At 36.3% G+C, this 25745-nt stretch overlaps 3 protein-coding genes across 8 annotated transcripts; 2 read left to right on the top strand and 1 right to left on the bottom strand.

The window, feature by feature from the left end:
* The first annotated feature begins 1623 nt into the window (after positions 1-1623).
* LOC104112740 (uncharacterized) lies at positions 1624-7883 on the top strand. Its single transcript, XM_009622751.3, has 4 exons — positions 1624-1853; positions 5360-5511; positions 5678-5971; positions 7012-7883. The coding sequence occupies exons 2-4, from the start codon at positions 5371-5373 to the stop codon at positions 7645-7647; spliced, it is 1071 nt and encodes a 356-aa protein (XP_009621046.1). The 5' UTR covers positions 1624-1853; positions 5360-5370; the 3' UTR covers positions 7648-7883.
* A 397-nt stretch (positions 7884-8280) lies between these two features.
* LOC104112739 (uncharacterized) lies at positions 8281-14296 on the top strand. 4 transcript variants are annotated; one of them, XM_009622748.4, is made up of 6 exons: positions 8281-8424; positions 9911-9997; positions 10097-10192; positions 12987-13090; positions 13170-13306; positions 14025-14296. In XM_009622748.4, exons 2-6 carry the CDS (start codon positions 9938-9940, stop codon positions 14105-14107), a joined length of 480 nt encoding a protein of 159 aa, XP_009621043.1. In that variant the 5' UTR covers positions 8281-8424; positions 9911-9937; the 3' UTR covers positions 14108-14296. The 4 variants fall into 4 exon arrangements, with proteins under 4 accessions (XP_009621043.1, XP_070038495.1, XP_033516309.1 ...); XM_070182394.1 differs by having other exon boundaries at positions 8402-8424; positions 9908-9997; XM_033660418.2 differs by having other exon boundaries at positions 8422-8873.
* Positions 14297-14930: 634 nt separating this feature from the next.
* Positions 14931-19180, bottom strand: LOC104112738 (replication protein A 70 kDa DNA-binding subunit A-like). Of its 3 annotated transcripts, none has more exons than XR_690056.4 (3): positions 18617-19180; positions 15252-17743; positions 14931-15172 (listed from the first exon to the last, which is right to left on the bottom strand). XR_690056.4 is itself a non-coding variant. In XM_009622747.4 (3 exons), the coding sequence occupies exons 1-2, from the start codon at positions 18901-18903 to the stop codon at positions 15304-15306; spliced, it is 2727 nt and encodes a 908-aa protein (XP_009621042.1). In that variant the 5' UTR covers positions 18904-19180; the 3' UTR covers positions 14931-15172; positions 15270-15303. The 3 variants fall into 3 exon arrangements, 2 of the variants coding, with proteins under 2 accessions (XP_009621042.1, XP_009621041.1); XM_009622747.4 differs by having other exon boundaries at positions 15270-17743; XM_009622746.4 differs by having other exon boundaries at positions 14931-17743.
* Positions 19181-25745: the final 6565 nt, after the last annotated feature.

The raw sequence follows: 25745 nt of genomic DNA, 5'->3' as shown, positions 1-25745 counted from the left end.
AAGTGAACAAACATACTAACTGCATGGGCGCAATAACAACAATGGACTATTAAGAATGCCAAAGGGAAGTCTTCAGCTGCACAGATCTTCAAGATTCTATACGCTGAGACAGTGCATGCTATATGGATAGAGAGAAACTAAAGGATCTTTGAGAAGAAGAGCAAAGAATGGGTCAACATTGCAAGAGAAATAACTTATATGTGTAGTACTAGGTCACCTGTTTATTCTAGTTGAGTTAACTGATTAGGGCTTTGTAAAGACATCTTTAGTGATCAAAAAAATATTTAATTACCAAAAAAAAGAGTTATATGAATAGTGTTGAATAGAGTATGTTACTAATGGTGGTATTAGTTATGCATGCATTAGTTATGCTGAGATTATTTCTTATCGACAGTTTGGTTTAGTGTATTAATACTTACATGCACTGCATAATATTTTTAGAATTTTATTCATTTACAAAAATATCCTCCAAATTCTTCAGGAATATTTACATTAACTTGGTTTATAGAGTTTATGCAATTGCCGATCCAAGACTATATGTCCATGGAGCAATTGGCTTCACAGGAGGAAAAGAGGAAGAATTCTACGATTGTAGAGAAAAGTACTTTAATATTCAGAAAAGAAATTGTGATTTTTACTATTTTTTTTAAATATGATATTTTAATAGAATGGATGATTAATTAAAAGAATTTAATATTAGAAAACACGGTAAAAAAATTAGAAAAGGCAAATTTTTCAACATGTATCTTATTTACATGAATGAAAAATAGGTAAAAAGAATTTTAATCAAGCACAAAATTTAAAAGGGCGATTTTGTCTTTGACTAAGCTTATGCATACATTAATAACCTTGGTATTATTAATACCATGATTTGTTATGTATTAGCTACACATAGGATAATATCAAATAAGGTGTGCAACTAATGATTGTATTAGTTATACATAGGTTGAAAAGATGTATCAAACAAAATATTACTAATACACACAAAACTAATGCATGTATTATTTTTTCTAATGCACTCTATCAAACGACCTCTAAAATGAGGTAAAAGGAAGAAAAGTTTAGTCCAAAGATATGAGTATTGAACTTTTTAATTTGTAATAAAATCTCTAAAAAGATGAAAAACAATTAAAGAAGAGAAATATCTACCATCTAGATACCTTTTCTTTGTAGTTTGTACACATTAGAATGAATTCTAAACTTGTTAGCATGAATTGATGGTTAGGTTGGGGTTGAGGCCCCTACTTTATAAATAATTTTAGGACTAAGATTGCTCAATGTATTTGGACACTTTGCGCATTTCGGCTTTATATGCCTGGCCTTTTGAAAATGAGTTTCAAGTTTGAAATAAGTTTTTCTCCTTGTAAAATTGTAATATTTTTTTCAAGTGAAATATGTTCAAATATTCAAAAATTATATATATTCACATCTCACATTTTTTTTTTTTATGTAAAACGGCTACTAAAATTAGGAAATTACTATACTAATCAACTTTTTCCTATTTTGAACCAAATTAGGTAAGTTCCTATTCTTATAAAAAAGAAAAATTATTTTTGGTAGTGGAGTTAAATACAGTTGTATTATAAATTGAGAAAGGACAAATTAGACTCCCAAGATCTTCAACTCCCGCGTGTTACGGGTGCAGCAACTATTTCGGTTCAACCAATACTGCTAGACCGGTTATAGCCAGTCACAATCTATTGACTTTCTCAAATTGCTAAAAAAGAAGCAGAAAATTCACAGCACCACAATCTTCCTTCCTCTCCGATCTGTGTTCACCACACGCCTTCATCGCTTGTGGCGGCCTTCTGCAACCTCAAATCATCGGAATTCGGAAGTTACCAACTTTTCCGGTATCCCCAATTCCATTTCTAATTATTTAATTATCTTTTTTTCTTTCATATTCCATTGTTCCAATACTTTCTGCTTTTTTTTTATAGGGGGGGGGGGGTGGGTGGGTTTGGTGGGTGTGTTTAGGAATTAGAATAAATTCTAGGGATACTGATTTCTTCTGTATGTGTTTAGCTGAGATGAGTTTTTGGTATTCTTTTTGTTATTTCAAATGATTTGGGATATTGGTGTATTTTGATTTTTGAGCTCAATTGTAGTTGATGGTATGCCAACAGGGGGAAAAGAAATTAGCTAAAAAAGGTTATAACTAAAAAGGGGGGTGGGACAAATGACAATAGGGTCCTAACTCTTTAAGTGTTTAGGAAGTTGAACTTAATTGATTGTGCTACCATGATTTACTGATTTACTCCCACTTGCTGTTAAATGGAAAAACATCGTCGGATTCATATAGATGATCCCAACTTGTTTGGGACTGGGACATAATTGTGTAAAAGTTGCAAACTTGTGTGGACGAAGATTACACAGAGAGGAATAGATGTCTTTAACATCTTGTAAAAGAGTTCAAAAGATACATGGAGCTTTACAATCTAGTTGATAAAGGGGTTATCTTGAAGGAGCCTATTGCTGAACACCTCAGGGAATACCAAACTAGGTGTAAAAGACTGCTGGAACATTGACCTATATGCGTTTGCCCAGCAACTCGGTAGAATACGGAAAGCACGTGCATTTTCTAGTTTTAGGCATGATTTGATATATGATTGTTCAGCCCCATATAATGTGGCTCATTCAGGTATCTAACTCTTCTCGTTATAACCGATAAAATTTCCTAACCCCATTTAAACACCCTCCCCCCACGCACGCGCAAAAGAAAAGGAAAAAAGGGAAAGAAACAGTATTTGGAAAATAAAGGCGTGTTTCTTACAAATTATTGGAACGATAAATATCAATCAACCATGTCTCAAAGCCAAACTAGTTGGCATTGGCAGTTTGACCAATTAAATAAGTATGTAAAGTCTCGTAAAGTTCCCCTTTCTTTTGGATCTACCATGGTTTTGGGGTGTTTGGTGGAGAGAGATGCATAGCATATTCAACTTATGGTATGTGAAGTTAGTGTCATTTTGGATATATAGGTTGAGATAATGAAGAGTTGAAATGAGAAGAAAGATAGGTAAATTAGGATAATAAAGCTAGCTCGATGTTTTGAATTAGTTCTCTAGTGACTGCTTGAGTTGAAGGTCTTTGCACCAAATATATTCTTATTTGTTCGTTTAGTAGATCTTACTGCTTTAAAAGAGTTATACAAGAGGTAGAGAACCTCGAGCAAAAAAATGGTTCTCGACAAAGAGATACAAATCATCTCTGCTAATATCTCATAGGTGCTCCTAAAATGTACAAGAACATTAAAGTTTCTTTAATCTGTAACAAGGTATTTTCTACCTTTCAGTAGCTCGTCGGTTTTTTGCTCTACAGATGGGTCAAAAAGTTGTAATGTTCTTGTGCCGAGGGTCTATCGGAAACAGCCTCTCTATCTTCTTAAGGTAGGGGTAAGAGGTCTACGTATACACTACCCTCCCCAGACCCCACTTGTGGGATTACACTTGGTTTTTTGTTGTTGTTGTAAAGCTAGCTTGAGACATCAAACGAAAAGAGATGAAGGAAGTTGGCTGAAGTGAAAAAATGAAGTAGATACAGCTTAATGGCTTGGAGGCTTGGAGCTATACTGAGAGAAGTTTCAATTCATTGAAAAATATACTCCAAATAAGTCTGTGTAATCATAATTATACTGTCGGTGAGAAAGAAACTATGTTAACAATGGAGTGAAAATAGATGCATGAAATAAGTAAAAAAGAAGCAGCAGTCAGAATAGAGAAAAACCTCAGTGAAGAACTGCAAGACTAAATAATAAAATCTAGTTAAGGTAAATTTGCAATTTGCCCCAGAGTTGTTAAAGCCGCGCTTAAAGCGCGCTTAATCCCTGAAGCGAGGCTCAAAACATGTTGAGCGCTTTGCCTCGCTTAGCGAACACTTCAGTGTCGTCATCAAGGCTTTAAGGCATACTTTTCCTAGCCAATGAGCATAATCCTGAAGAGGCGACATGAAACAATTGATATTTCACTTTATCGTTATTTTTTCTCTTTTACACATGTTTGTTATTCATGTTATAATTATTCGTCTTGGATTACATATACATATTTGTATTTTTTTCTCTCTTGCGCCTTTTTTCATTATTGCCCACGCTTTATTTGCGCTTTGGGCTTAAAGCCCCAATGGACTTTAGAGCTTTTTCGCGCTTTTCCCCCTTTGATAACATTGAGTTGCCCACGAGTTTTTAGTAATTATAATCCAAACCCATGCTACTTCATTACCTGAGATTTGGTCAAAGTCCCTCTTTTTCAAAAAGAAACTTATAGGGTTGATCCCAAATGTCTCAGGTAATAAGTGGTTTGGGATTGGATTATAATTACTAAAAACTTGTGGGTAACTACTAAAACTCCCAAAATGCCCAAGTGTTGTTCTGCACAAACTCAGGTTGTTTTGCTCAAACAATCTAAGTGCATTTGAGTGATAGATTCAGATTTCTTGAAGAAACTGAAGGAGGAAAAACATATTAAAAGAAGCATCTCTGATATCTGGTATTGCATACTAATGCTAGTGACATCCTTTTCATATTTCCCCAGTTTAACAGTGTTTTCGAAGGCTCATTTCAGGCGCTTAAGCCCTGAAGCTCAGAGTAGGCGCTTCGTGCCACTTAGGCTACCTTGAGTATAGGCAAAGCATAAAGGCATGCGCCTAATTGTTATCTTGAATAGAATGATACTCCACTAAACAATAAATATGATTGACAAAAAGATATATTAATTGGAGGGAAATCATTATCGGCCATTCTTGTTCGTAGTGGTTGAGAGAGTCCTCTTCATGCCACTAGGTCAAGAGTTTGAGCCTGGTATCCTGGCAAACAAAAAGTTGTTAAGGAAATCATTAAGAATGAAGTTGTTAATTTTTTCTTGCATTACGTATTCTTTTTTATTTTTTTCTTCGCTGCGCCTTTTCTAGCTAAAGCCCACACTTTAATTACGCTTTGCGCTTAAAGCCTTGATAGACTTGGAGAGTTTTTAACGCTTTTCGCCTTCTGACAACGAATGCCCAGTTATAGGTGGCTGGAGGGACATATAAAACAAGTCTAAATCGAGGAAATTATATTTTATGTTGTCTATTCTCAGTTCATTTCTTGTTTCTTGCTTTGATGCTAAAGGCTCTCCTGTTCTACTCTTTTTCTGTCCTTTCTTTCTCTGTCCTACTATGCATCATTATGGTCTTGGAAATTGCTTAGTGCTAGTTATATTGAAAACTTGTTTTTCTATCTGCTATCTTTTGTGTTATGCTAACAGAGTTTTGCCGTGAGCGGCATCTTAATAAATTTGGACATAAATACTACATCCGATTCCAAAATGTGTAATCAACCCTCATACCCGTTCTAACAGTTTTCTTTGCCTATATATTCATTCAGGATCAGAAGAAATGGAGTTCTTCAGGACACAGAATGAGAAGGCATCTGATTGCTCCTTCAATGGGCAGGACATTCAAAGATGCCCATTCTTGAGGAACATCAATAAGCCGACTAACTTTTCTTTCTTCTCTTCCTTGAACTTCCCAACACCTGTAAGTTGTGATTTCTTATCGTTGGTGCTTCAAGTGATATGGTTATCCATTTGCTGTAGTACTTTTTAAGCATAAACATCCTAGTTTTTTTATTATTTGCTTTTGCTTATGCTGTTATTGCTTCTAATGCTTGTGTGTCTCACGCTTACTCTCTATTACCTTTCAGGTAAAGGGGGGTAAAGGTCCAATTTTTGAAGATGGCCCCAACTTCGATATGGCATTTAAAGTCTTCCATGGAAAAGATGGAGTTGTCCCACTTTCTGGAAGATCTCAACCTTCCAATGACAACACGGAAGCAGAATCTGCTCCTCAATTTCATCCGTTAGCAGCAAAAGCTGCCACCATAAGTTTGTCAGCATTCGGACCAGGAGGCCCTTTTAGTTTTGATTCTTTCTCTCGGAAATGGAATTCACAGAAGAAGAAGCCTGAGTCATCCAAAAAGAAGAAACCTTCTTCTCAGGTTTGTTTGCTGAATTAACAAGGATATGTGGTATTGAAGAAGCCAAGAATGTTATATTGTAATTAATAGCAGCAGTTATGATCATGATTCTAAATTCCTGTTATTGACTATATACTTGAAGACCGAAATGTTCGAAAAATGAATTGGTTAGCTTGCCTGGAAATGGGATTTCTGAAATTTATTCAGTCTTGTGGAGTCCAAATTGTGATTTTCAAAAGATGAAAGGAAATGAAAAGAATGGTTAGGTGATAAAACTATAGTTACTAGAGATAGAACTGGATATTCTCGATCTATTGATACTTAAACATGAAAGTTATTCACTTTCTGTATCTTAATTGTCTTGTCAAATGATATTGTCATTCTTTTTAACTGTTCATATTATGTTGACTGGATTTTACTGGTTTAGTTGCTCTGTTGAACGCTTTTGTTTTTCAATGAGGATCAGAAGGAAATGGCACAAAACATAGTAATCTCCTTGGATACTGATAAGTTAACATTATTTTCTCTTTGATTCTTTAAATTATCATTATAGAGTACTTGCACTTGTTGATTGTTTTGGGTGGTATGTTTGTTTTATCTTTGGGCGTATCAATATTCAAATCTAATGCTAGTTGTCAAATGGATTACTTTAGGATAATGATGACCTTAAAACAGTGTAGGTAGAGTTGCACAACATTGGGAAAAAGAAAATTGTCTGGCTGTATGGCCCTTTCAGATTATTTTCTAATCTACAGGAGGGACTTCATTAAATTAACTGTGTTTGTCAACTATAAGTCTATAATGTTGGACTTTGACATTAACTAAATGGTATAATTGTCATAGTAAGTTGTTGAATTTGATACTCTTCTTGAATATCACGACACAACTTATTTTGATAGGTCTTCTTGTTTCTGAAAGTGAAATTCAATGGGATATAACTTCTTCAAAGAAATTGATGAGTGTTCTCCTTGGTGAAGTGCTACTTCATTGCATTCTTATCTGCAAAAACGGCATCTTATAAACTTCGCCGTATCTTTAATTCATCCTTTTTTGTTCTTCAGGACAATTCCTCTAAGCACGAGGCAATGGGGAACGAGTGGTTGGAGACAGGGAACTGTCCTATCGCCAAATCTTATAGAGCTGTGAGCGGTGTCCTCCCACTTGTGGCAACAGCTTTTCAGCTGCCTCCTGGAATGAAGCTCAAATGCCCACCTGCAATTGTTGCAGCCAGGGCTGCCCTTGCCAGGACTGCCTTTGTGAAGACTCTGCGGCCACAACCACTATCTTCAAAGATGCTTGTTATTGGAGCCTTAGGTATGGCAGCCAATATTCCTCTAGGCATATGGAGAGAGCACACTGAGAAGTTCTCACCATCTTGGTTTGCTGCTGTCCATGCTGCTGTTCCTTTCATAGCTATGCTGAGGAAGTCGGTTGTGATGCCCAAAACAGCTATGGCATTAACCGTTGCTGCTTCTATCTTGGGACAGGTCATTGGCTCAAGAGCAGAGCGACTTCGAATGAAAGCAAAAGCCGAGAGTCTTAAATTGGTAGCGCAGACTGGCTCAGATGGGATTATTGCAGGTCTCAACTCGATCCAGGTCAATAGTATGCATTGTGGCAAACAGGGGATGATTAAAGACCAATCCTCGAATGAACCCGCGAACCCTATCACTCCATCTGCCAGTCTTTGTTTCTAAAGGAGGTTTATAGAACTGGTAAATAAGTAGTAGAACTATAAGCTGCATATAAAAAGTGGCAGAGACCGAGGGATTTAATTAACTGTAATATGCATTATTACATATTTAGTTAGGCTCTATGTAAAGGAGAAATATTACCATGACCTATTTGGTCCGGTGTTGCAGAAAATACAAAGTACTATTGGATGGAACCTTTATAATATATTTACCAATCATATTCCCACAGTTGATCTCTATATCACTCTTCTCACTATTTTATTGTGTTGAATGTAAAATGACCACTAAAGTGTTAAGAAGTGAAGACTTTCTGACATATTTCAGGAACTACCATATTGCAGTCTTATATCCAAGTCCTTTCAGCAGATTGGTGGCATACAAGTTTCAGTTTGTGTTTTATCATGTGACTACTAGCAAATTATTAACTAGAATATGTTTATCAACAAATCTCTCTGCAAATTAAGGTTCTCAAGACTACAACATTTTCTCATCTAACTTCAATAAAAATTAAAAGTTTCTGTCGATCATTCTGTCATAGACGGAGGGAGTGTTTAGTCTTGTGGATGGAATAAAGCAAGGGAATCCATAAAAGGGTTGAAGCTTATCAGGATTTGGGCCAACATTGGACCTTAAAAGTAATTGGATCGCTTAGACAGCCCAAACAAAAACAAAAGCCCAAAACAATAAAAGTGAAAATTCCATTTGCCCATCCTAATTAAACCCCCCCAACCACCTTCTCAGGCTAAAACCCTGCAGACGCTGAGCTTTGGCAAACTTGAGGTATTTTCTCCTATCTAATCTAATAGTTTGAAATTTGTTTGTGAAGTTAACGACTTTTTCTCATTTTTATTTCTGGTCTATCGAGATATTTAGAATTTAGGGTTAGGCGCCATTTGATTGGACTGTTTTTTAATAGATTTTGTGATTTTTTTCTCACAGAAAAATCAACTTTATTTGGATTTATTGGAACGAGTTTGCAAAAGATTTGATTTTTTCATGATTCTTGATAGTTTTAGGCTCTTTTTCTTTTTAACTTTATACCCATCTGCTTTCTTTGCTTACTTTTTCTGCTCTCTTAGAAAACAAGTGAGAGTACAAATCTCTTTCGTTCTCTCTCTATATATATAACAACACTTCTTCGATTTGTTCTTTCTTTTCTTTTTCTTCGTAAGAGAAATTTCAGTTCTTGAAACTTGCATTCCAGCACAGAAGAAAGAAATTAAAGAAAGGTAGAGAAACCAAAAAGGTCGCTAAATGCTTGAAGAAACAGAGAAGTTTACTTTTTTATCTTATTTTGGTGTAAAAATCTAATATTTTTTCTCTTTTTGTATGTTTGGTGATGAAATTGAACTGGGTTTGTAATGTGGTACCCGGTTTTGTTATAACTGGATCATCGAATTTTTCTTTGTGGGTTTTTTTTCCTTCTAATAGATGCATTGGGTTTTGGAGTTTTTGTCGGTACTATTTTTTTTTTCTTTTTTGATGATATCAATGCCGGAAAAAATGCATTGGTGTTTATTTGGGTCTGCATGTGGTTGAAAGATATGATCTAAGTGTTGGATTGTCTTGTTTTTGGTTTTCGTTTCAGAAAGATGTGTTTTTTTTACTTTTCAGGTAAATTTAGCTCAGCATTTTTTATAGCTGTGTATTGAATTTTTATCTTTAATTAAGTCTTATGTTTGTTTTTTTAAGTTTCTTGTTAATGGGTTTTCTTCTTTTGTTAATGGGTTTTAACTTTCATTTCAAAGTGTTATGGTTTTTATTTATCTTTTTGTGACTATGGTTGAGGTTGGATTGTGGTTTCTCAGTCCCCCAGTAAATTTTATATATTAGTGTTGTGAAAGTCAGAATTTTTGAAATTCTCTTAACTGGTTAAAAAAAAGTCAAAATTTTGAAACAAATTGATGCCTTTTAAGTTGTGGGGCTTGTTAGTATTTGACACCTTGTAGTCTCTTCTTTTTGGATATTAACCAGCTTATGTTAATTGCAAATGGATGTTGGTGCATGCATTTGTGTATATATCTGTGATATTTTATATAAATGTTAAAGCCCTTTTCTTTTTTCTATTTTTTTAAATTTGTGGTCTTTTCTTTAGCCGAGGGTCTATCGGAAACAACCTCTCTGCGCTTCCCGGGTAGGGGTAAGGCTGCGAACATCTTACCCTTCCTAGCCCCCACTTATGGGAATTTACTGGGTTTGTTGTTGTTGTTGTTGTTGTATATTCATCTGATTAATGGATTTATTTTCACGTCTGAATGCAAAGCAGGGAGCTTGTACTTTGGGGAAGCTCAAAATGGGTTGGAAAAGTTATCAGAAACTCATTCATCAGTGGAGAATTCTCAGAGGTGATAATGTAAGCTCATTAATCACTGCTTCCCTGGCTGATTGACTCTCTAATACCCTAGGGATTTTTCTAATTATTTCCTTTTTTTGTTTTGTTTCCAATGTTCAGGTCATGATTATCAGAGGAAAAGATAAAGGCGAGACTGGTACCATTAAGCGTGTCATACGTTCCCAAAACCGTGTAATCGTTGAGGGCAAAAACCTGGTTAGCATTTTTCTTGGCACATTCTTTATATCCTTTAAACGTGTCTTGTGATAATTTACCCTGGTTGTCAAACATATCTTGTCATAATTTAGTTCTTTTTCACTTTTTTTTTCATTGTTTCCAAAATCCTGTTTTTATCTGTTTACTTGTTATTATGTATTAGGGAGTCCTATTGTGGAATTGATACTAATGAGTGGGAGAAAATTTAACATCAATTTGAGAATCTTAACTCATAAAGTTCACCTAATTCCAACTTTGAAGTTGCAACTTGCAAACAGATTTCAAGTCATACAACTGTTTTTGTTTCCCCACTTCTGTATCTCGTCATCTATGAGGGTTATGCTCATCTTTGGTTATATTTTTTTCAATGCAAGGGTTATGCAAGAGGTTTTTCAATGCTTATGCTTATCTTCGAGTTATTTTATTGCGTGTAAATGAAATGTGGAACCATAAACTGAAATCAAGTATTTTTTGGATTCTTTATTTTATTTTTTAATTTTATTAAGTTCAACTAATTTCATTTATAAAGGAAAAGCGTATATATCTAATACATAATTTAGATGTGAAAAATCGTCCTTAAAAAATAGTGAATGAATTGATCATAAATTATGAGATTTTAAAAAAAAATGCCTTCGAAAGAAGATATTAATGGTAGAGAAAACGGAAAGAGATTGTCTCTCAAGTTTGAAGACATTTCTATCTAATCTTACACAATCTTCAGAAATTTTGGGAAAGTACAAATCTACAATGAAAAGTTATGATGCTCTTAATTCCCTTTTTGTCTTTTGTCCTATTCATGTTCCATTCCCCCACCATGAGTACCTGATTTTAGCTTAGTACTTCAGAAGCCTGAGAACCTGGTTGTTTTGGCTTGAATCGAGAATTTGACAGTTTGACCTTTGGGTCATCTAAAGCCTCACTGGTAGTCTTCTGGGAACGATTTAACATTATGAGCCTCTTCGTAAGTGTGCAAGTATAAAATGGTTGTCTCAAAAATAAAATCCATGCTTAATGATAAAAAAAAGAGTAGAAGAGGCTAGTTTAGTATGTTTAGCCTCCCGCACAATGTAAAAAGGACCGAGGAGGATCCTATCCTAAAGTAGGAGGCGGCGGAGTAGGAGCTATAATTGATTGTTGAGTCCTAAGTGTTGTGTATCATCTATTTTAGTTTATGAATATGTCTACAGTGTCAGGATATTCAAAATTAAGTATGTGCCATATTTCATGGTGGAGCCATTATAACCATGTTTGTCTGACGTTCAGACATATGCTCAAAGTGGAGGGGTTGTGTATTTAGAACTGAGGACTTGGGTTATGATGAACTAGAAAGTTTGTTGTTGGAGTTTCCTTTGTGTTGCCTTTCCAAATCTTGACTCTTACATGAATGTTTTCTTTCTGATTGTTGTGGTCCAATATATGGTGTCTTGTGAATTTTACATAGAAGATTGATAAGTGGTTCTGACAATCTGATAGTTGGTTTTTTGTGGTATGATGTTGTTTGCAACTTAAAAAAATAAAATATCCCTACTTTTAAAGAAAAAGGCATGTTGCAATTTGAAGGTACAGCTCACTATGTACGAAGATTACTAGATTTATAGCCTTAATGAAAATATTGAAAAGAAAAGAGATGTTTTGACGCTATAAAGTCTAATGCAGATGAGCTGTTTTCTTCTAAAAAAAATGTCTAATGCAGCTGAGCTGTCTGAATTTTCTGCATAATAATAGTAGTTCTACATATAGAAACCTTGAGAAAACACTAAACAGTAGACTGTTTGTGAATATAACAAAAAGTAAAGTAATAGGTAAAGAAAAGAAGTATTAATTTTATATCATTAAGTGCTGGTTAGTCAGTTAAGAGCATATACCATTGTTAGGTTAGTAGATGTAGCAATTCCTAGCAAGAAAAGCTTTAAATTGAAAAGCTCATACTGGATAGAGAAGGATCTTGAGAAGTTAACAGTCCTATATGATCCTATCAGACTTTATGCGACCTTCATGACGCTACTCTGGTATGCCATGATGTAACGTTATCTCTGAATTTGGATTATTTCTCTCTGGGTTCAAGTGGTGATAATATCAGCCTTTGTCGTGCTTTCTTTTGCATTAAGTTTTAGTGGTGGTGTTGGAGAATGGGTGTAGACTGAAGAATGTTTAGGTTCTAATTTCCCAACGGTATACGTCTATACGACTCTAATCTGAGAACATAAAAATAATTTCAATGTAGTAAATCCTCATTGGTGACGTAATATAAAGAATATGAGATAGACTGATTACACCTTTGTCAAACTATGTGGGAGGAGTCGCCATCAAGATTGTTAGATTGAACAAGAAACTGAGTTGCTCAAGGTGGTTTTGTTGATATATAGCTCGCTGTAAGAGTCTGCTTCACTAGTAAGAACTTCAAGACAACCTCTCTACAGATTGGATTTTTAGTGAACAGCAAGCAAGAATCAATTGGTGGTGTTTTAGACAAGTAGCTCGTTCACTATCACACTTAGTGATAGCTGTATTAAGGAAGGGAGTTGTTAATTGACTAAGAAGCGCTTCAAGCTATTCTTTTTATGTAAACAATATATTTAGACTGTTGGTGTAAGGGAGATTCTTTATCTAACATGACGATATTTTGGCCTTAGACTTTTCTAAAGCTTTGGCAGAGGACAAATCACTTACTTTTGTTACATATTTCGGTACCCACTTGGTACTGTTTATAAATAAATTTATGTTATTTTATCAAAAACATAATTAGTATGTAAAACAAAACTACCCCTTACTTGTATTATATGCCCTTTTGCAGGTCAAGAAACATATTAAACAAGGGCAAGGCCATGAAGGTGGAATATTTACAGTTGAAGCCCCGCTACATGTATCCAATATTCAGGTTGTGGATCCAGTCACAGGGTATGGATGTATTTATTTTTCTCTTACCATTTGTCTTTTGCTCTTAGAACATGGTGGTAGCTCATGTCTTCTTCCGCAGGAAACCAACAAAGGTCGGAATTAGATACCTAGAGGATGGCTCCAAAGTAAGAGTCTCAAGAGGTATAGGAGCGTCAGGTTCTATTATTCCCCGACCCGAGATCTTAAATATAAGGACCACACCAAGGCCTACAGTTGGTAATTATCAAATTCTTTCACATTCGCCTGAGTATATGCTTCTAGCTGAGTATTCTGTTGCATCTCAAACGTAGTATATGCCATGTGTTTCTTCTCTTTTACTTTTTTTTTTTTTTTGAAGAGTTGGGGTTTTTTTTTTGGGGGGGGGGGGGGGGGGGAGAGGGGATATAGCCGTAGAGGTATGATCTGATTTCAACTGGAAGAAGAAATTAAAACTTAAAACTTTGAAGAGCTAAGAATCAATTTATGTAGACAACTTTATGATGCAACTTTAATGCAGGATAGGTTTCATTTAAGACAAATTGTTGAAATATGCATGACACGTTATGGTGCGGTTTTAAGAAGTGTAACCTAAAATTAGATTGTAAGTCAAATTTAGATGAAGCGTGGATCTGGGGAGATCAATAATATGGTTTATTCTTCTGTTACTTTCCTGTGGGAGTACTGTTTGGGAATATGGAAGGTTGAAGGTGGGAATGGCTTGAGAAATATGTGTGCTGAGTGATGATGGATGGTTCCTGAGGTGTGCGACTTAAGTATTCTTTTTGCTGTGAGTAGATGGTGCTTGTCATTGTTGTTTACCACGTTCCTTCTCTTGACATAGAGTTGGTTCAACCAAATTTAAGATGTTTGATTACTCTTCCAGGGTCAATTTTTGTGTGTATTCGGCTGACGTCTGATCCTCTTTCTTCTGGATGTTCTCCTTTTCTTTGTGCAGCTGGTCCCAAGGATACTCCAATGGAGGTGGTCATGGAGAGGACGTATGATCCAAAAACAGGAAAAGGCATGCCAGATCTCTGAGAAAATTATCTGTATTTACACATCTCAATGTGATGTAGGTGGTGCAGATGCTGGTTACCTGCATTACTTTTGTGAAAACTGACATTATATGGTTATTTGTTTCATTCAGAATCTCAATGTACACTGTTTGGCTTTAGACCAAGAGAATTTGCTGCTCTCATTAAAATCGAGTACGCACCGTTTTTTTAACTTAAACGAGTCATCTGGAGATTCTTCAATCGAAAAATTGATAGGATGTTCACAAACCCGATTCTACAGATATTTGTTCCTGGTTTTAACAGATAAATATCTCAACCACGAGAATTATGTACTTAAACAATCTTTGAGTTGTTCGTGTGGACACTCGACTCTTTGTCGGTTATCTGATAAAAAGCTTGAAGATTGTAAATGAATCGTGCTTTCCGTTTTCATATCTTGGTTTATATTGGAATCTCCTTGTCTAACCCCCACCCCTCCAAAAGGAAAAAAATAGATATACGATTAATCAATAAAATCATTGTGGATGGATGGTAAAATCATTGTGGATGGATGGTAAAACAAGGCCAGATTCCTCACCTTTTGCACCTTTCAGATGCAGCCACAGAGCAAGTTTATCGCCTACTACTTAACAGAAACTATTTTGTCGGATAATAGGAAGGTGAGAACCTTGAGGATTTAATAAAATCCGAACTATACGTTAAAAGAAATACACTGTTCATCTTGGTCTTCTCACTGTCATAAAAATTGGTCAATACCAGAATCACTTTTGAGTGCTATCGAATATGAAGCTTATTACCCAAATTATTAGGTATTCAAGACATGAATACAGATGACACATCACAGATGAAAAAAGACAAATAAGTAACATTAATATAGCAGTCTACACTATAACACAGAAATTTTGCTCTTAAAAGGACGAAACCACAGACAGATTACCTAAAAAGAACAATAAAAGAGATCAAAAAAAACTTAAACAGGAAATAATTTACAGGGAAGAGCAATGACATGTCGCTCCTCAAAACTGAGGACAACTTTAAGCCCAGGCATCCAGGAACACTAGCGCAAAATTTCAGCCCCAAGTAGTCACTGTATAGAAAGAAGGCAAAATGCAAGCGTCAAGAAGCTTTCTCTAAAGCAGAAGATGATCCATGAAGGTACTACCTACCTAAGAGAAGGCATCTACCTGCACAGGACAACTTTATATGCTCAAAGGTTGATCAAAATCCACCAACACGTTGCCTTGGAGGATTCCCATATCTTCCAGGAGTCATGTTATTGGCAGCGGGTGCACTGCTTACACCTGGGCAATCTCTTGCCCAATGTCCAAACTGATGGCATTTATAACACTCACTGGAAGCACCACCACTGCTCATTCCTGAAGCAGGTGTCATGTTATTGGCAGGGGGTGCATTGCTTACACCTGGGCAATCTCTTGCCCAATGTCCAAACTGATGGCATTTATAGCACTCACCAGAAGCACCATCACTGCTCATTCCTGAAGTTACCCTATTGCCAAAGCCACCTCCATATGCCTGGCCCTGACCACTCATGATGCTTGGACAGTTTGAAGCACTATGGCCTGTTCCACCACAACTATTACAGCTCATATACATGCCTGTAGAACCAGGTGGAGCAAACTGCGAGCCAGTAAACTGATTTCCGTATTGACCTTGCTGATTTCCCTGCAGTCCACTTTCTCTGCTGATACTGCTATTGCTGCCACCATAATTTGCAACAGGATTCATCGGTTCTATGGTTCTACTCCCAAATCCAGCATTATTATACCCTGAAGTTGGAGTTGCATTATCTGTCTTAGGAGGCAGAGTACTGGATTCCTGCCCATTGTTCTTGTCTATCAAATCCAACAGAAACCGGATCTCTGATTGGAAGTTCAGCTTCTCTGCTTTGACCACTGTTGACTTAACGCGCTGTTCATCGCTAAACATCTCTTCTTTCACTTTCAATTTGAAGATAAATTTGTTGAATAAGACATTACGCATGATATCTGTAAATTTATCATCATCCTGCCCTTCATATTTTAGGAAATACAGTTCTTTTGCAGACACACCCATGATCTGGTCACCACATTCCTGAAATGCAGTAACCCAGGTTAAGCCAGTATGGTCCTGAATCTGGAACTGAAGAATGTACCTATATTCGCATTCATCAACAGTCTGATCACACCTGTCACACCGCCATTTCCCATCCCCATTATTTGTCACTTTTTTGTTGCACTGTCGATCTCCTATCATGAGGGGACAGGCAGTATAGCAAAAATTCTCACCCTTTATAAATGTAACAGTGGCACTTATTGTGATCCAATCTGGTTTCTCGGAAGTGCCCAATCGTTCATCTTTGATTTGAGATATAGTTTTTCGCACATCTGTCCGACCAATGCTGCTCACTTCTCGGGAAAGAGATACTGATGGCATGTTCTTTCCCTCCCTTTCGAACCATGCCTTCAGTTTTAAAGCTTCAGGAAAATCCGGTTCTATAAACAACTTGCTTGTAGATATAGTACCTACAGATTTGCCATTAAAATCATTTACTCTACCAGCTTTGACTGCCAAAACAGGGGAAGCTCCAGAATCACACATACTTTGAAGTGTTTGACCTTCTGCATTGCAGAAATTTCCCCACAAAGTTAATTCAACACTTTTGCCAGACATATCCTTCAGCTGGAGAACTCTTTTCTGAGTTTCTGTACCATTTTTCCTCATTATTGAGCTAGATGGACTTATTGAAGACACCACACCAATCACATCTACCACACTATTGTTCTCCAAGGCCTCAATATCACTGATTGGCCGAAAATGAAATTGTTGCTGAGGAATAGTTCTGTCATCCTCAAAACAAGGTTGAACCACTGATGTGCTCTCGAGCATAATTTCATGGTCATTTGGAAGGTGATTGTAAGCTTTCTGAGCTGGTCTCAAGCTACCCTTGGAAATCATATACACTCTACCTGGCTCAATCTGGTGGTAAAATTGGTCAGCTACAGAGTTAAAGCATGTTACTCTTATTTCTCCTCCATCAGAATCAAGAAGATCAAAAGAGAATACTTTTCCATCACCCCTTTGATTGTTGTAGTGTCTGAGTTCTGCCTTAGCAGTAACCCTGGCCTTGATAGTCCACCGACCCTGATATGGATTGAGAGCAGCAATTGGAACAATCCTCGGCGGTGCTTCGTTCTTGGCTATAGGTCCTCTGTTTGAGTACAACGGCGGTGGCTGCTGATAAGAAGACTGAGGATGCTGCTGATAAGAAGGCTGAGGTGGCCGCACATAATTATTCATCGGAGCCCGTGAAATCGCTGGACCAGATTCTGCTTTGGGGTAAAGGGGTGCACTTGTTGAACTATATCTTCCAGAGTCAATATTACCAGCAGAGGAAGTATTAGAACCAATGCTACGGTTTGACTCAGGAGATCGCATCCCTCCAGGCATATTTGGTCTTGGAGCTGAGCTTGAAGTAGCTGCAACAGCAGTAAAGGATTGAGGGCTGCCACTTAAACCACCTGATTGATTGGTGGAAGGCTGAAGTGGGGCAGCTGGTCGTGGCACTGAAGGACTAATACCATTTGGGAGATAATGCTTTGGTTCTCCAATGGTATCACATGTCTCAAGTAAAATATCTAATTCAATGATAATGATGATCCTGTTTGAAGAATTAGACAAGAAAAATCAATAAACAAACACTGAAAGCTACAAGTATGGTTCTCAAAGACACTTACAAAAAAAAAGAAGTGTGTACATATAGTTTCTTATTGGAAAGTGTAGCTGGAAATTACTGGCATGGTGGGGTTGCAGGTCAGCTGTTTGCTAATTATTTTTGAAAGAGCCAATCTCAGAAAGTTCATCATACAAAAATGTCATCCACTCACCTTAGAGGAAAAATTAACAATTAGGGTCTAACTATACACATATAAGCCGTGCTTCAAATCACAGCACTGTCACTAGAGGAAAAGCCGATCTACAAACCTAAAATGTTGCAACACCAGCTGCAGGAGCAATGCATATACACAGAAGTATACCATATACACATTTAAGGAACCCTGTTATAATAGGAAAAAGTTTACCATATACACAGAAGTTTAAACCCAAGTTGAGCCTATTCTTGAATTAGGTTAATAAAGCAATCCTAGGTAACTAAGCTATAAGCAAGCACGCAATAACAGCCCCTAATAACGATCAACAAAAAAGAAAAAGTCCACCACTCTCCCAAGATTTTTGAGTTTATAAGGTAAAGAAGATAAAAACAAATTCACAGACAAATTATTGAACAGAATCACCTTTTTTTCTCCCATTGCTTTGACCGTCCTAAACAATACGGGAGTTCGTGCTAAAATTTGCGCATGCAATTGATTTTCTCAAACCTAATAATCATATATATCTTCAAGCAAACAGACACAGTTCTTGTGGCAAAGCATCTCAATGAAAAAACTAACTCAAGGTGCACATATGCAATCCGAAATTTCAAGCATTTATATCACATAAATTGACAAAATTGAAGGAAAATCAGAGAAATTACATTCGATTTTGGATGTTATTACAAACGAACTGATTCATCTGAATAATAGATCCTTTTTGAATCTGTTGAGACCGAATAAGATCGTTTTTTTGCGTAGCTAACATCCCTTGCTGAAGAAACTCCCCGTCCGATAAAAGAATCCGGTAGCGTTCGTTATTGTTATTCTGATTCTGAGTGTTCACCAACCGAATATCTGTGATTTGTAACACCGGTTTAAAATCCTCCGGATGTGCTTCGCCGTTCGTTAAAATCGCTATCGCGCCTTCCGTCAAGTTTATCGGCGGCATTTTTTCCGGCGAAATTACACTTTTTTTCTCGAGAAACTGACAGAGAAAGAGAAAGAGTGAGTTGAAAGTGAAGCGGAAGAGCTTTTCAAAACCCTAAAAAAGGAAGCGGGATAGAATAGAACTGAGCGGGCGCGAAACTGAAATAAAAGGGGGAAGACGTTCTTTTTTTGTGATGTGGGTAATGACAGGATTGGCCTTTTATTCGCTGCTTGAGGCTTCTGAGAGAAGCTTGGAAGTTTTGATCGGAGGTTCTACAGAGTAGAGTAATTAGTAATTGCAGAGGAAGCCACAAGTTTTTTATGCTTAGCAATTTAGACTATCAGGTTTCAAAAAGAAGGAAATGAACCACAAAAGTAACTATAGCAAAATAGGTCGTGGGGTTTGCTGGCACTTCGACTAATTTTATGAGGTACCCGCTATCTTCTACTAGCACAAGTTAATATACTTTTAATCTAATAGTATACTTTAATTTAGGCTTATATTTAATAATAGTAGACATTTGATTTAGGTTTTATATTTAGCAAATACTAGTATATTATTCCCTCTGTCCCAATTTATGAAGCAAGCACTGTTTGCCTAGGCACAAATTTTAAGAAAGAAATGAAGATTTTTTAAACTTATGATCTAAAATAAATCTTTGATATTTGTGTGGTTATAAATTATCTCATTAAAGGTAAAATAAAAATTTAAAGTTTAATTATTTTTAAATATAAAAATATAATATTTTTTAAGAATAAATAAAACATGAAAGTGTGTCATATATATGGGGAATATATATAGTAACAAATAGTAATACCTTAAGAAAAGATAAAATTGATTTGGGTGAAGTGTTGTTTACTATTAATTACGTTACAACTCTTTTATTTATATTTGTTTGTTTGTTTAGGTTATCTTCTCATCTTCAAACGCTAGCATCGGTGCTCGACTCAAATCAGGAGTTAGATAAGAATAGGCAAAGATGATGTATTGTGGACATGGTGTTTGTATTTTTTTAGTGGTGGGTAAGAATAAAAGAAGAGGCATGTAGTGGGTGTGAGAGACGATGATATTGCGGTATTTCAGTGATAGATATGATGGATAGAAGATTAAGAATGATCGTAAGGTTCCAAAATTTTCTACAATTAAATTGTATGAGTTTCGAGCCTAAAAAGTACAATTTAAGTAAAGTCCGAGCCACATGGGGCCTACACGAGTGCAATAAAGTTATGAAAATACTTGGAGAATAATTACTTTATCAATGGATAAGTGTTAGATTAATGAAAGCATGAGAGAAGATTGCGAAAAATAAGGGGTTAAACTAAAAGATCATAGATCAAGCCTAGACGAGCTTAACAGAGTAATTAATGTAAGGATCTACCCGAGAGAAATAGAGTCGTTAGAATACTTAGACATCACCAAAATATAAGTTGGATGGATTTAGGTTGGATAGCCAAGCACATAACTCATGACTATTCGACTAAAGATAAAGTCGAAGGAGGACTGAGGCAATTGTGCCCTCCATCTGTTGCCATGGTTCAGCCATGTCATTTTTCATAGAATACGAGCGGGGGAAGCCTTAGCTAACCGTGGTCGTTTCTCAATTGTGGCCATCAACTATTACCACGGTTTAGCTGTGGCCATCAACTACTGCAATGGCTGAGCCAGGTCTATATATACCCCCCAAGTCCGGAAGAGAGAAAATGAAGAGGGTTTGAGTTCTAGAGGTTCCAGTAAGAGAAAGAGGTATCCTGCCACCATTGATGCTTGACAAGGTTAGTCCTTATGGATATTTATGTTAGATTTCATCACATGAATACAAGTATTTTTTTCCATTTATATTGAAATTTTTAGACTTTTAAAGAATCACTAAGAACACTCAAGAGAGAAGATCTCTAGGGTTTATTCGAAAAGGTAATGTCACAAATCCTCCTATATTTATGTCAATAAAATAGGTCTTGAGAGATTATAAAATTAGAAAAACATGGTTTGGTTGAGCTATTTAGTGAATCACAGAGTTTACGAAAACTTCACCGTTATTGGGATGGGTGAAGAAGTAGATGAATAGTAACAATAGATATTGAAATATAAGTTTGGGATTACTAAGGGTTACTAACAGACAATAGACCTCCATGAATAGACTCGGAATGAAGTAACATCTTGGTTTAAATGGGTCAAACCCAATGAGTTTTATGGTTGTTGTTGAACAATTCCTGGCAAAAATAGGTATTTCATATAGATATTGGCTTTTTGGCGACGTTTGGGTATTTAAATCAAATTGAAGCTTTTTAGTATTATTTTGGATTTGGGGCTTGAAGTAAATTTATTAAACTTACTCGTCTTGAGCGATTTCTCTAAAGCATGATTCGAGTCAACACGTGAGTTATTTGTAAATATGCGTCCGCGCTTGTGGGGGCAAGTGGGTGTGGATGTCACCATGTGTCTTTGAGTTGTGTTGCATATGAAATATCATTATTATTTAATAAAAAACTTATTTGTAAATACTTGTTGGTAATAATACTTTGAGGCAAATATTTTAAGACTTGATAAATGTAATAGCACTTGTTGTACCTTTAAAAAAATTAATGTTAAATTGCTAAAGGGCTTAACATGAAAATGGTTATTTGTCTAATTTTGTTTGAACAATTTGGATTGGCTATGAAAAATTATTGGCTATGAACGTAATGATTTGATCAATATTTGAAATATTATATATTTTGAATTTAATTTGTGAATACCACCGAGATTGGTACGAATGTTTAGTTTGTTATCATGAAACTACACGTGCTGGTGTAGGGTCATATTCCACGGCTAACCAAAATTTGTTGAATAAAGTCCCCCGTCATGAGGACAAATGATCACTACTTAAAGTAATAAGGTTAATTCGACTCGTACGGTACTACGAAAGCCGTCTGGGCGAGTAGAGTTAAATACTTGTGGCTAAGTTGATCATGATCACCCAATGGTTATGTATTATGTCGGTGTCGCTATAATAATCCTAGTGAAAGGTAAAAGAGAATTTTCTTATGCTTAGGTATAAGGAGCAGAAAGTAATTTCAATGACTTAATAATATTAAAAATTATTTTGTGTGATTTATATTTAAATCACGGATTAATATAGATATTTTTAAAGTGTCACGACCAAAAAATCCACCACATGCATCTTGATGGCACCTAATCTCTAAGACTAGGTAAGCCTATTACTAACAATGATTAAGCCAGTTTTAACAATGGTAATTTGAAACATAGTTTAAAGTAAATACCAAAACAAAAGCGGAATAAGCTTATGCGACAATGATCATCGGGGACGGATTTACCAAGGGCGAAGCGGTGTCACGTGACACTGCTTCGTCGAAAAATTTAACAAATTATATGTATAAAAATGATATGCGAACATTAAAAACTTTATAAATGTAAATGGATGACATCACTTGCAGAACACATTCCTCTGGTGCAGCGGAAAGGACGCTACATTTTATCATAGAGGTGGCAGGATCGATTCTCCCAACCAATATAGTTGGGCTTCTTTTTTTTCCCTTCTATAGCAAATTACTCAATATATCAATAATCTTGCTAGTACTGTCATATTTTCTTGCTTGTGACGAAGATTTAGCTTTATTTAATGCTTTCTTCTTCTTTTTTGAAATACCCCCCCCCCCTCTTCTTCTTATTGAACGTTAATGACAATTACACTAGGGCATTTAAATTACTTTTTGTTTATATGATCTTCTTATAACGATTTATTTATGTGTTCATTTATTTAATGTGACACCGCTTGTAAGAAGTTCTGCGTACGCCACTGATGATCACAACAACCTCCCAAGATTTTGTAATACAGAGTCACGAACTCTAGTTGAATACATGGAATGATTTCAAGGATCGAAATAAAAAATTGTTCAAATAACAACCGACGGTACAATATAAGGAAAGGACTCCAGAGGACTGCAACGACCAAGCAACTCTACCTTGAATCCTCGCGATCAACAAGTTGATTCCGCCCGAGTTCGATATATCTAATACCTGGCTTTGCACAAAAATATACAGAAGTGTAGTGTGAGTACACCATGGTCGGTACCTAGTAAGTATCAAGACTAACATCGGTGGAGTAGTGATGAGGTACAGTCAAGACACTCACTAGACAAAATAACATGTGCAATATAGAAATATAAAATTAATAATGGAAAGCAGAAATTAGTAAAATGGCAACAAAAGCAACATGTGATATAAACAGTAAAGCAATAAGAACACCGTAAAAATACCATTGAAACCAAATAAGGAACACAAAGGACAACCAATTAATCAAGCCATTATAACACAAAATTCACAACGAAATCACTTCATGATAGCTCATTCATAGTCACGGGCCTCAACCCACCATTACATACTCACGGCACCTCGTACCCGCATCTCGAATCACAAACGCACGGACAACTTACGTGCCAATATCTCAATCCACTCAGCATGATCACACGCTCATATTCACAATCCGCCCAACGTGGTCACAGGCTCACAATCACAATCCGCCCGGCATGGTCACAGGCTCACAATCACAATTCGCCCAACATGGTCACAGGCTCACAATCACAATCTGCTTGGTATGGTCACATGCTCACAATCACAATCCGCTGGTATTGTCACATGCTCAATAGCAACATAAATACGGATAATCCAAAAATACATGGGCATGATCAATAAATGTCAAGTTTCATACTCTTCAGCTAGTATATGTGGCATGCTACGGTGTATGCTTGTGCGAGTGCACTACTGTAGCCCCAGTCAACAAGTAACATCGAGTAGCTCATCGAAGCAATAAAACAAGTCACGTAAGGTGTATGGCAGACACAAGGAAAAGCACATCATCACACGAAAATCACCAACATAATGTCCTCATTCCATCACACATCATCCCTGACATTGCCACCCTTATCTCTCTGATAGACACCCGTATCACCCCGCCCTGATAATATCGTTAGCCACCATTATCTCTCCGATAGCCACTCGTATCACTCAGAATAATAGCCACCCATATCACTTTGTATAATAGTCACTCGTATCACTGCGCCCTGACAATAACACAATAGCCACCCTTATCACTACGTACATTCAACAACAGTGAGATGCCACCCATAGAGCTCACCAGAAAAAAGACTGCCCCGCATAACAACAACGGTGAAATTCCACTCTTATATTCCGCATAACAACAACCAAACCACACAATAATTCACAAATGCTAACATCACAACAACACGATGTATCAACTCATAACACAAGTGTCCATAGGCCACAACCTTTCCAAAGATCCAACAATATCAATATTTTCACAACATATAGCCCACGGCTCAAACACAATGTGTATAAAATCTCAATAATAACAAAACGAGCGGGAAAGTAACTCACAAAGAACAACACCCGCTTTAAACACAACTTCAATTTAAAATAGATTAATGATTTTCGATAACCTCAATTCCATTTAATTATTTAAGGATAATCTCAATAGTGAAAGTATCTCCATGAAATGACAAACTTTGGGTTACAATATATGAGTTAGGCTAACAATGAAAGAGAGATGACACGAACTAGAACTACGTCTAAATACATAAGAATAACCCAGCAACAAAAGGATATCATGTACAATAATTTCGACTAAGAGTATCTCAACAATAAAAGAAATCACATAATGATAAAAGTGGTAACAACTTCAAATAAAGCATATAAGGGCTAACTCAACAAGTAAAGGATGTGGCATGTAACGACAACAACAAATAAATCATGTGATAGTAGACATGGCGAATAAAAGATATAGCGTATGCTAACAATTCCAAATAAATACATAAAAAGAAGCCTAAGAATCTAAACCGGTCAATTTTCACAAATAAGCCCGAATACGTACTCGTCACCACACGTACACGGCTTTCACATCACACAATTAGCACAAACGACTCAAATCCTAAGGGGTAGTTTCCCCCATACTCCCCCACACAAAGTTAGGCAATATACTTACCTCAAAGAAGCTAAATTGATACTCTAAAATGACCTTCTCGTATGAAACAACCCCTGGACAGCTCAAATCTATCCAAAATAACTTAATATCATAAATAAAAACCATAGAAAATAATTCCGAATAATAAAGCTTCGAGTTTTAATGAAAACTAAAAAGTCAACCCCAGGCCCATACCTCATAACCCGATAAAACCCATAAATTTTGACAACCCATTCATTTACGAGTCCAACCATACTAATTTCATCCAATTCCCACTCTGAATCGATGTTCAAAATTCAATTACTCTATTTAGAAAAGATTTTGATAACCTTCCCCCCCCCCCCGATTCTCCAATCAAAATATGAATTAATTCAAAAATAAACTTATGTAATCATATTAAAATACAAAAATTATAGTTATATACTGACCCCCATGAAAATACGAGAAGAACACCGCAAAAATCACCTCAATCGGAGCTCTAGAACTCAAGATATGCTCAAAATACCCAAAAATGCGGTCTGATTTTTTTATACACAGAGATTTTCGTTTTTGCGACAAAAATACGCTCTTGTGCATTTCCACCTATCAGTTTCACTTTTGCGGACCATTTTTTGCACTTGCGGGGTCGCAGATGCGGACCCAACTTCGCATCTGCGAAGCACCAGCACCAGTTCTCTTATTCGACACTAAAATAAGCATAACTCCCTCATATGATGTCCAAATTTGACGATTCTTTTTGATATGGCTTCATAATTATGATACAGATCTAATGATTCAATCAAAATAGAAATTAGAGCTCATTTTATTAATGTGGTACCGTTTATACTTGAAGAAACGATGTCGAAACATAAAAAACGAGTGCAATACAACCCAAACCTATCCGAAA

Source organism: Nicotiana tomentosiformis, chromosome 8 (assembly GCF_000390325.3).
Source record: "Nicotiana tomentosiformis chromosome 8, ASM39032v3, whole genome shotgun sequence".
In the NCBI taxonomy this organism is placed as follows: Eukaryota; Viridiplantae; Streptophyta; class Magnoliopsida; order Solanales; family Solanaceae; genus Nicotiana; species Nicotiana tomentosiformis.
The sequence above is the reverse complement of the archived record's forward strand: the minus strand, read 5'-3'. Positions and strand labels throughout refer to the sequence as shown.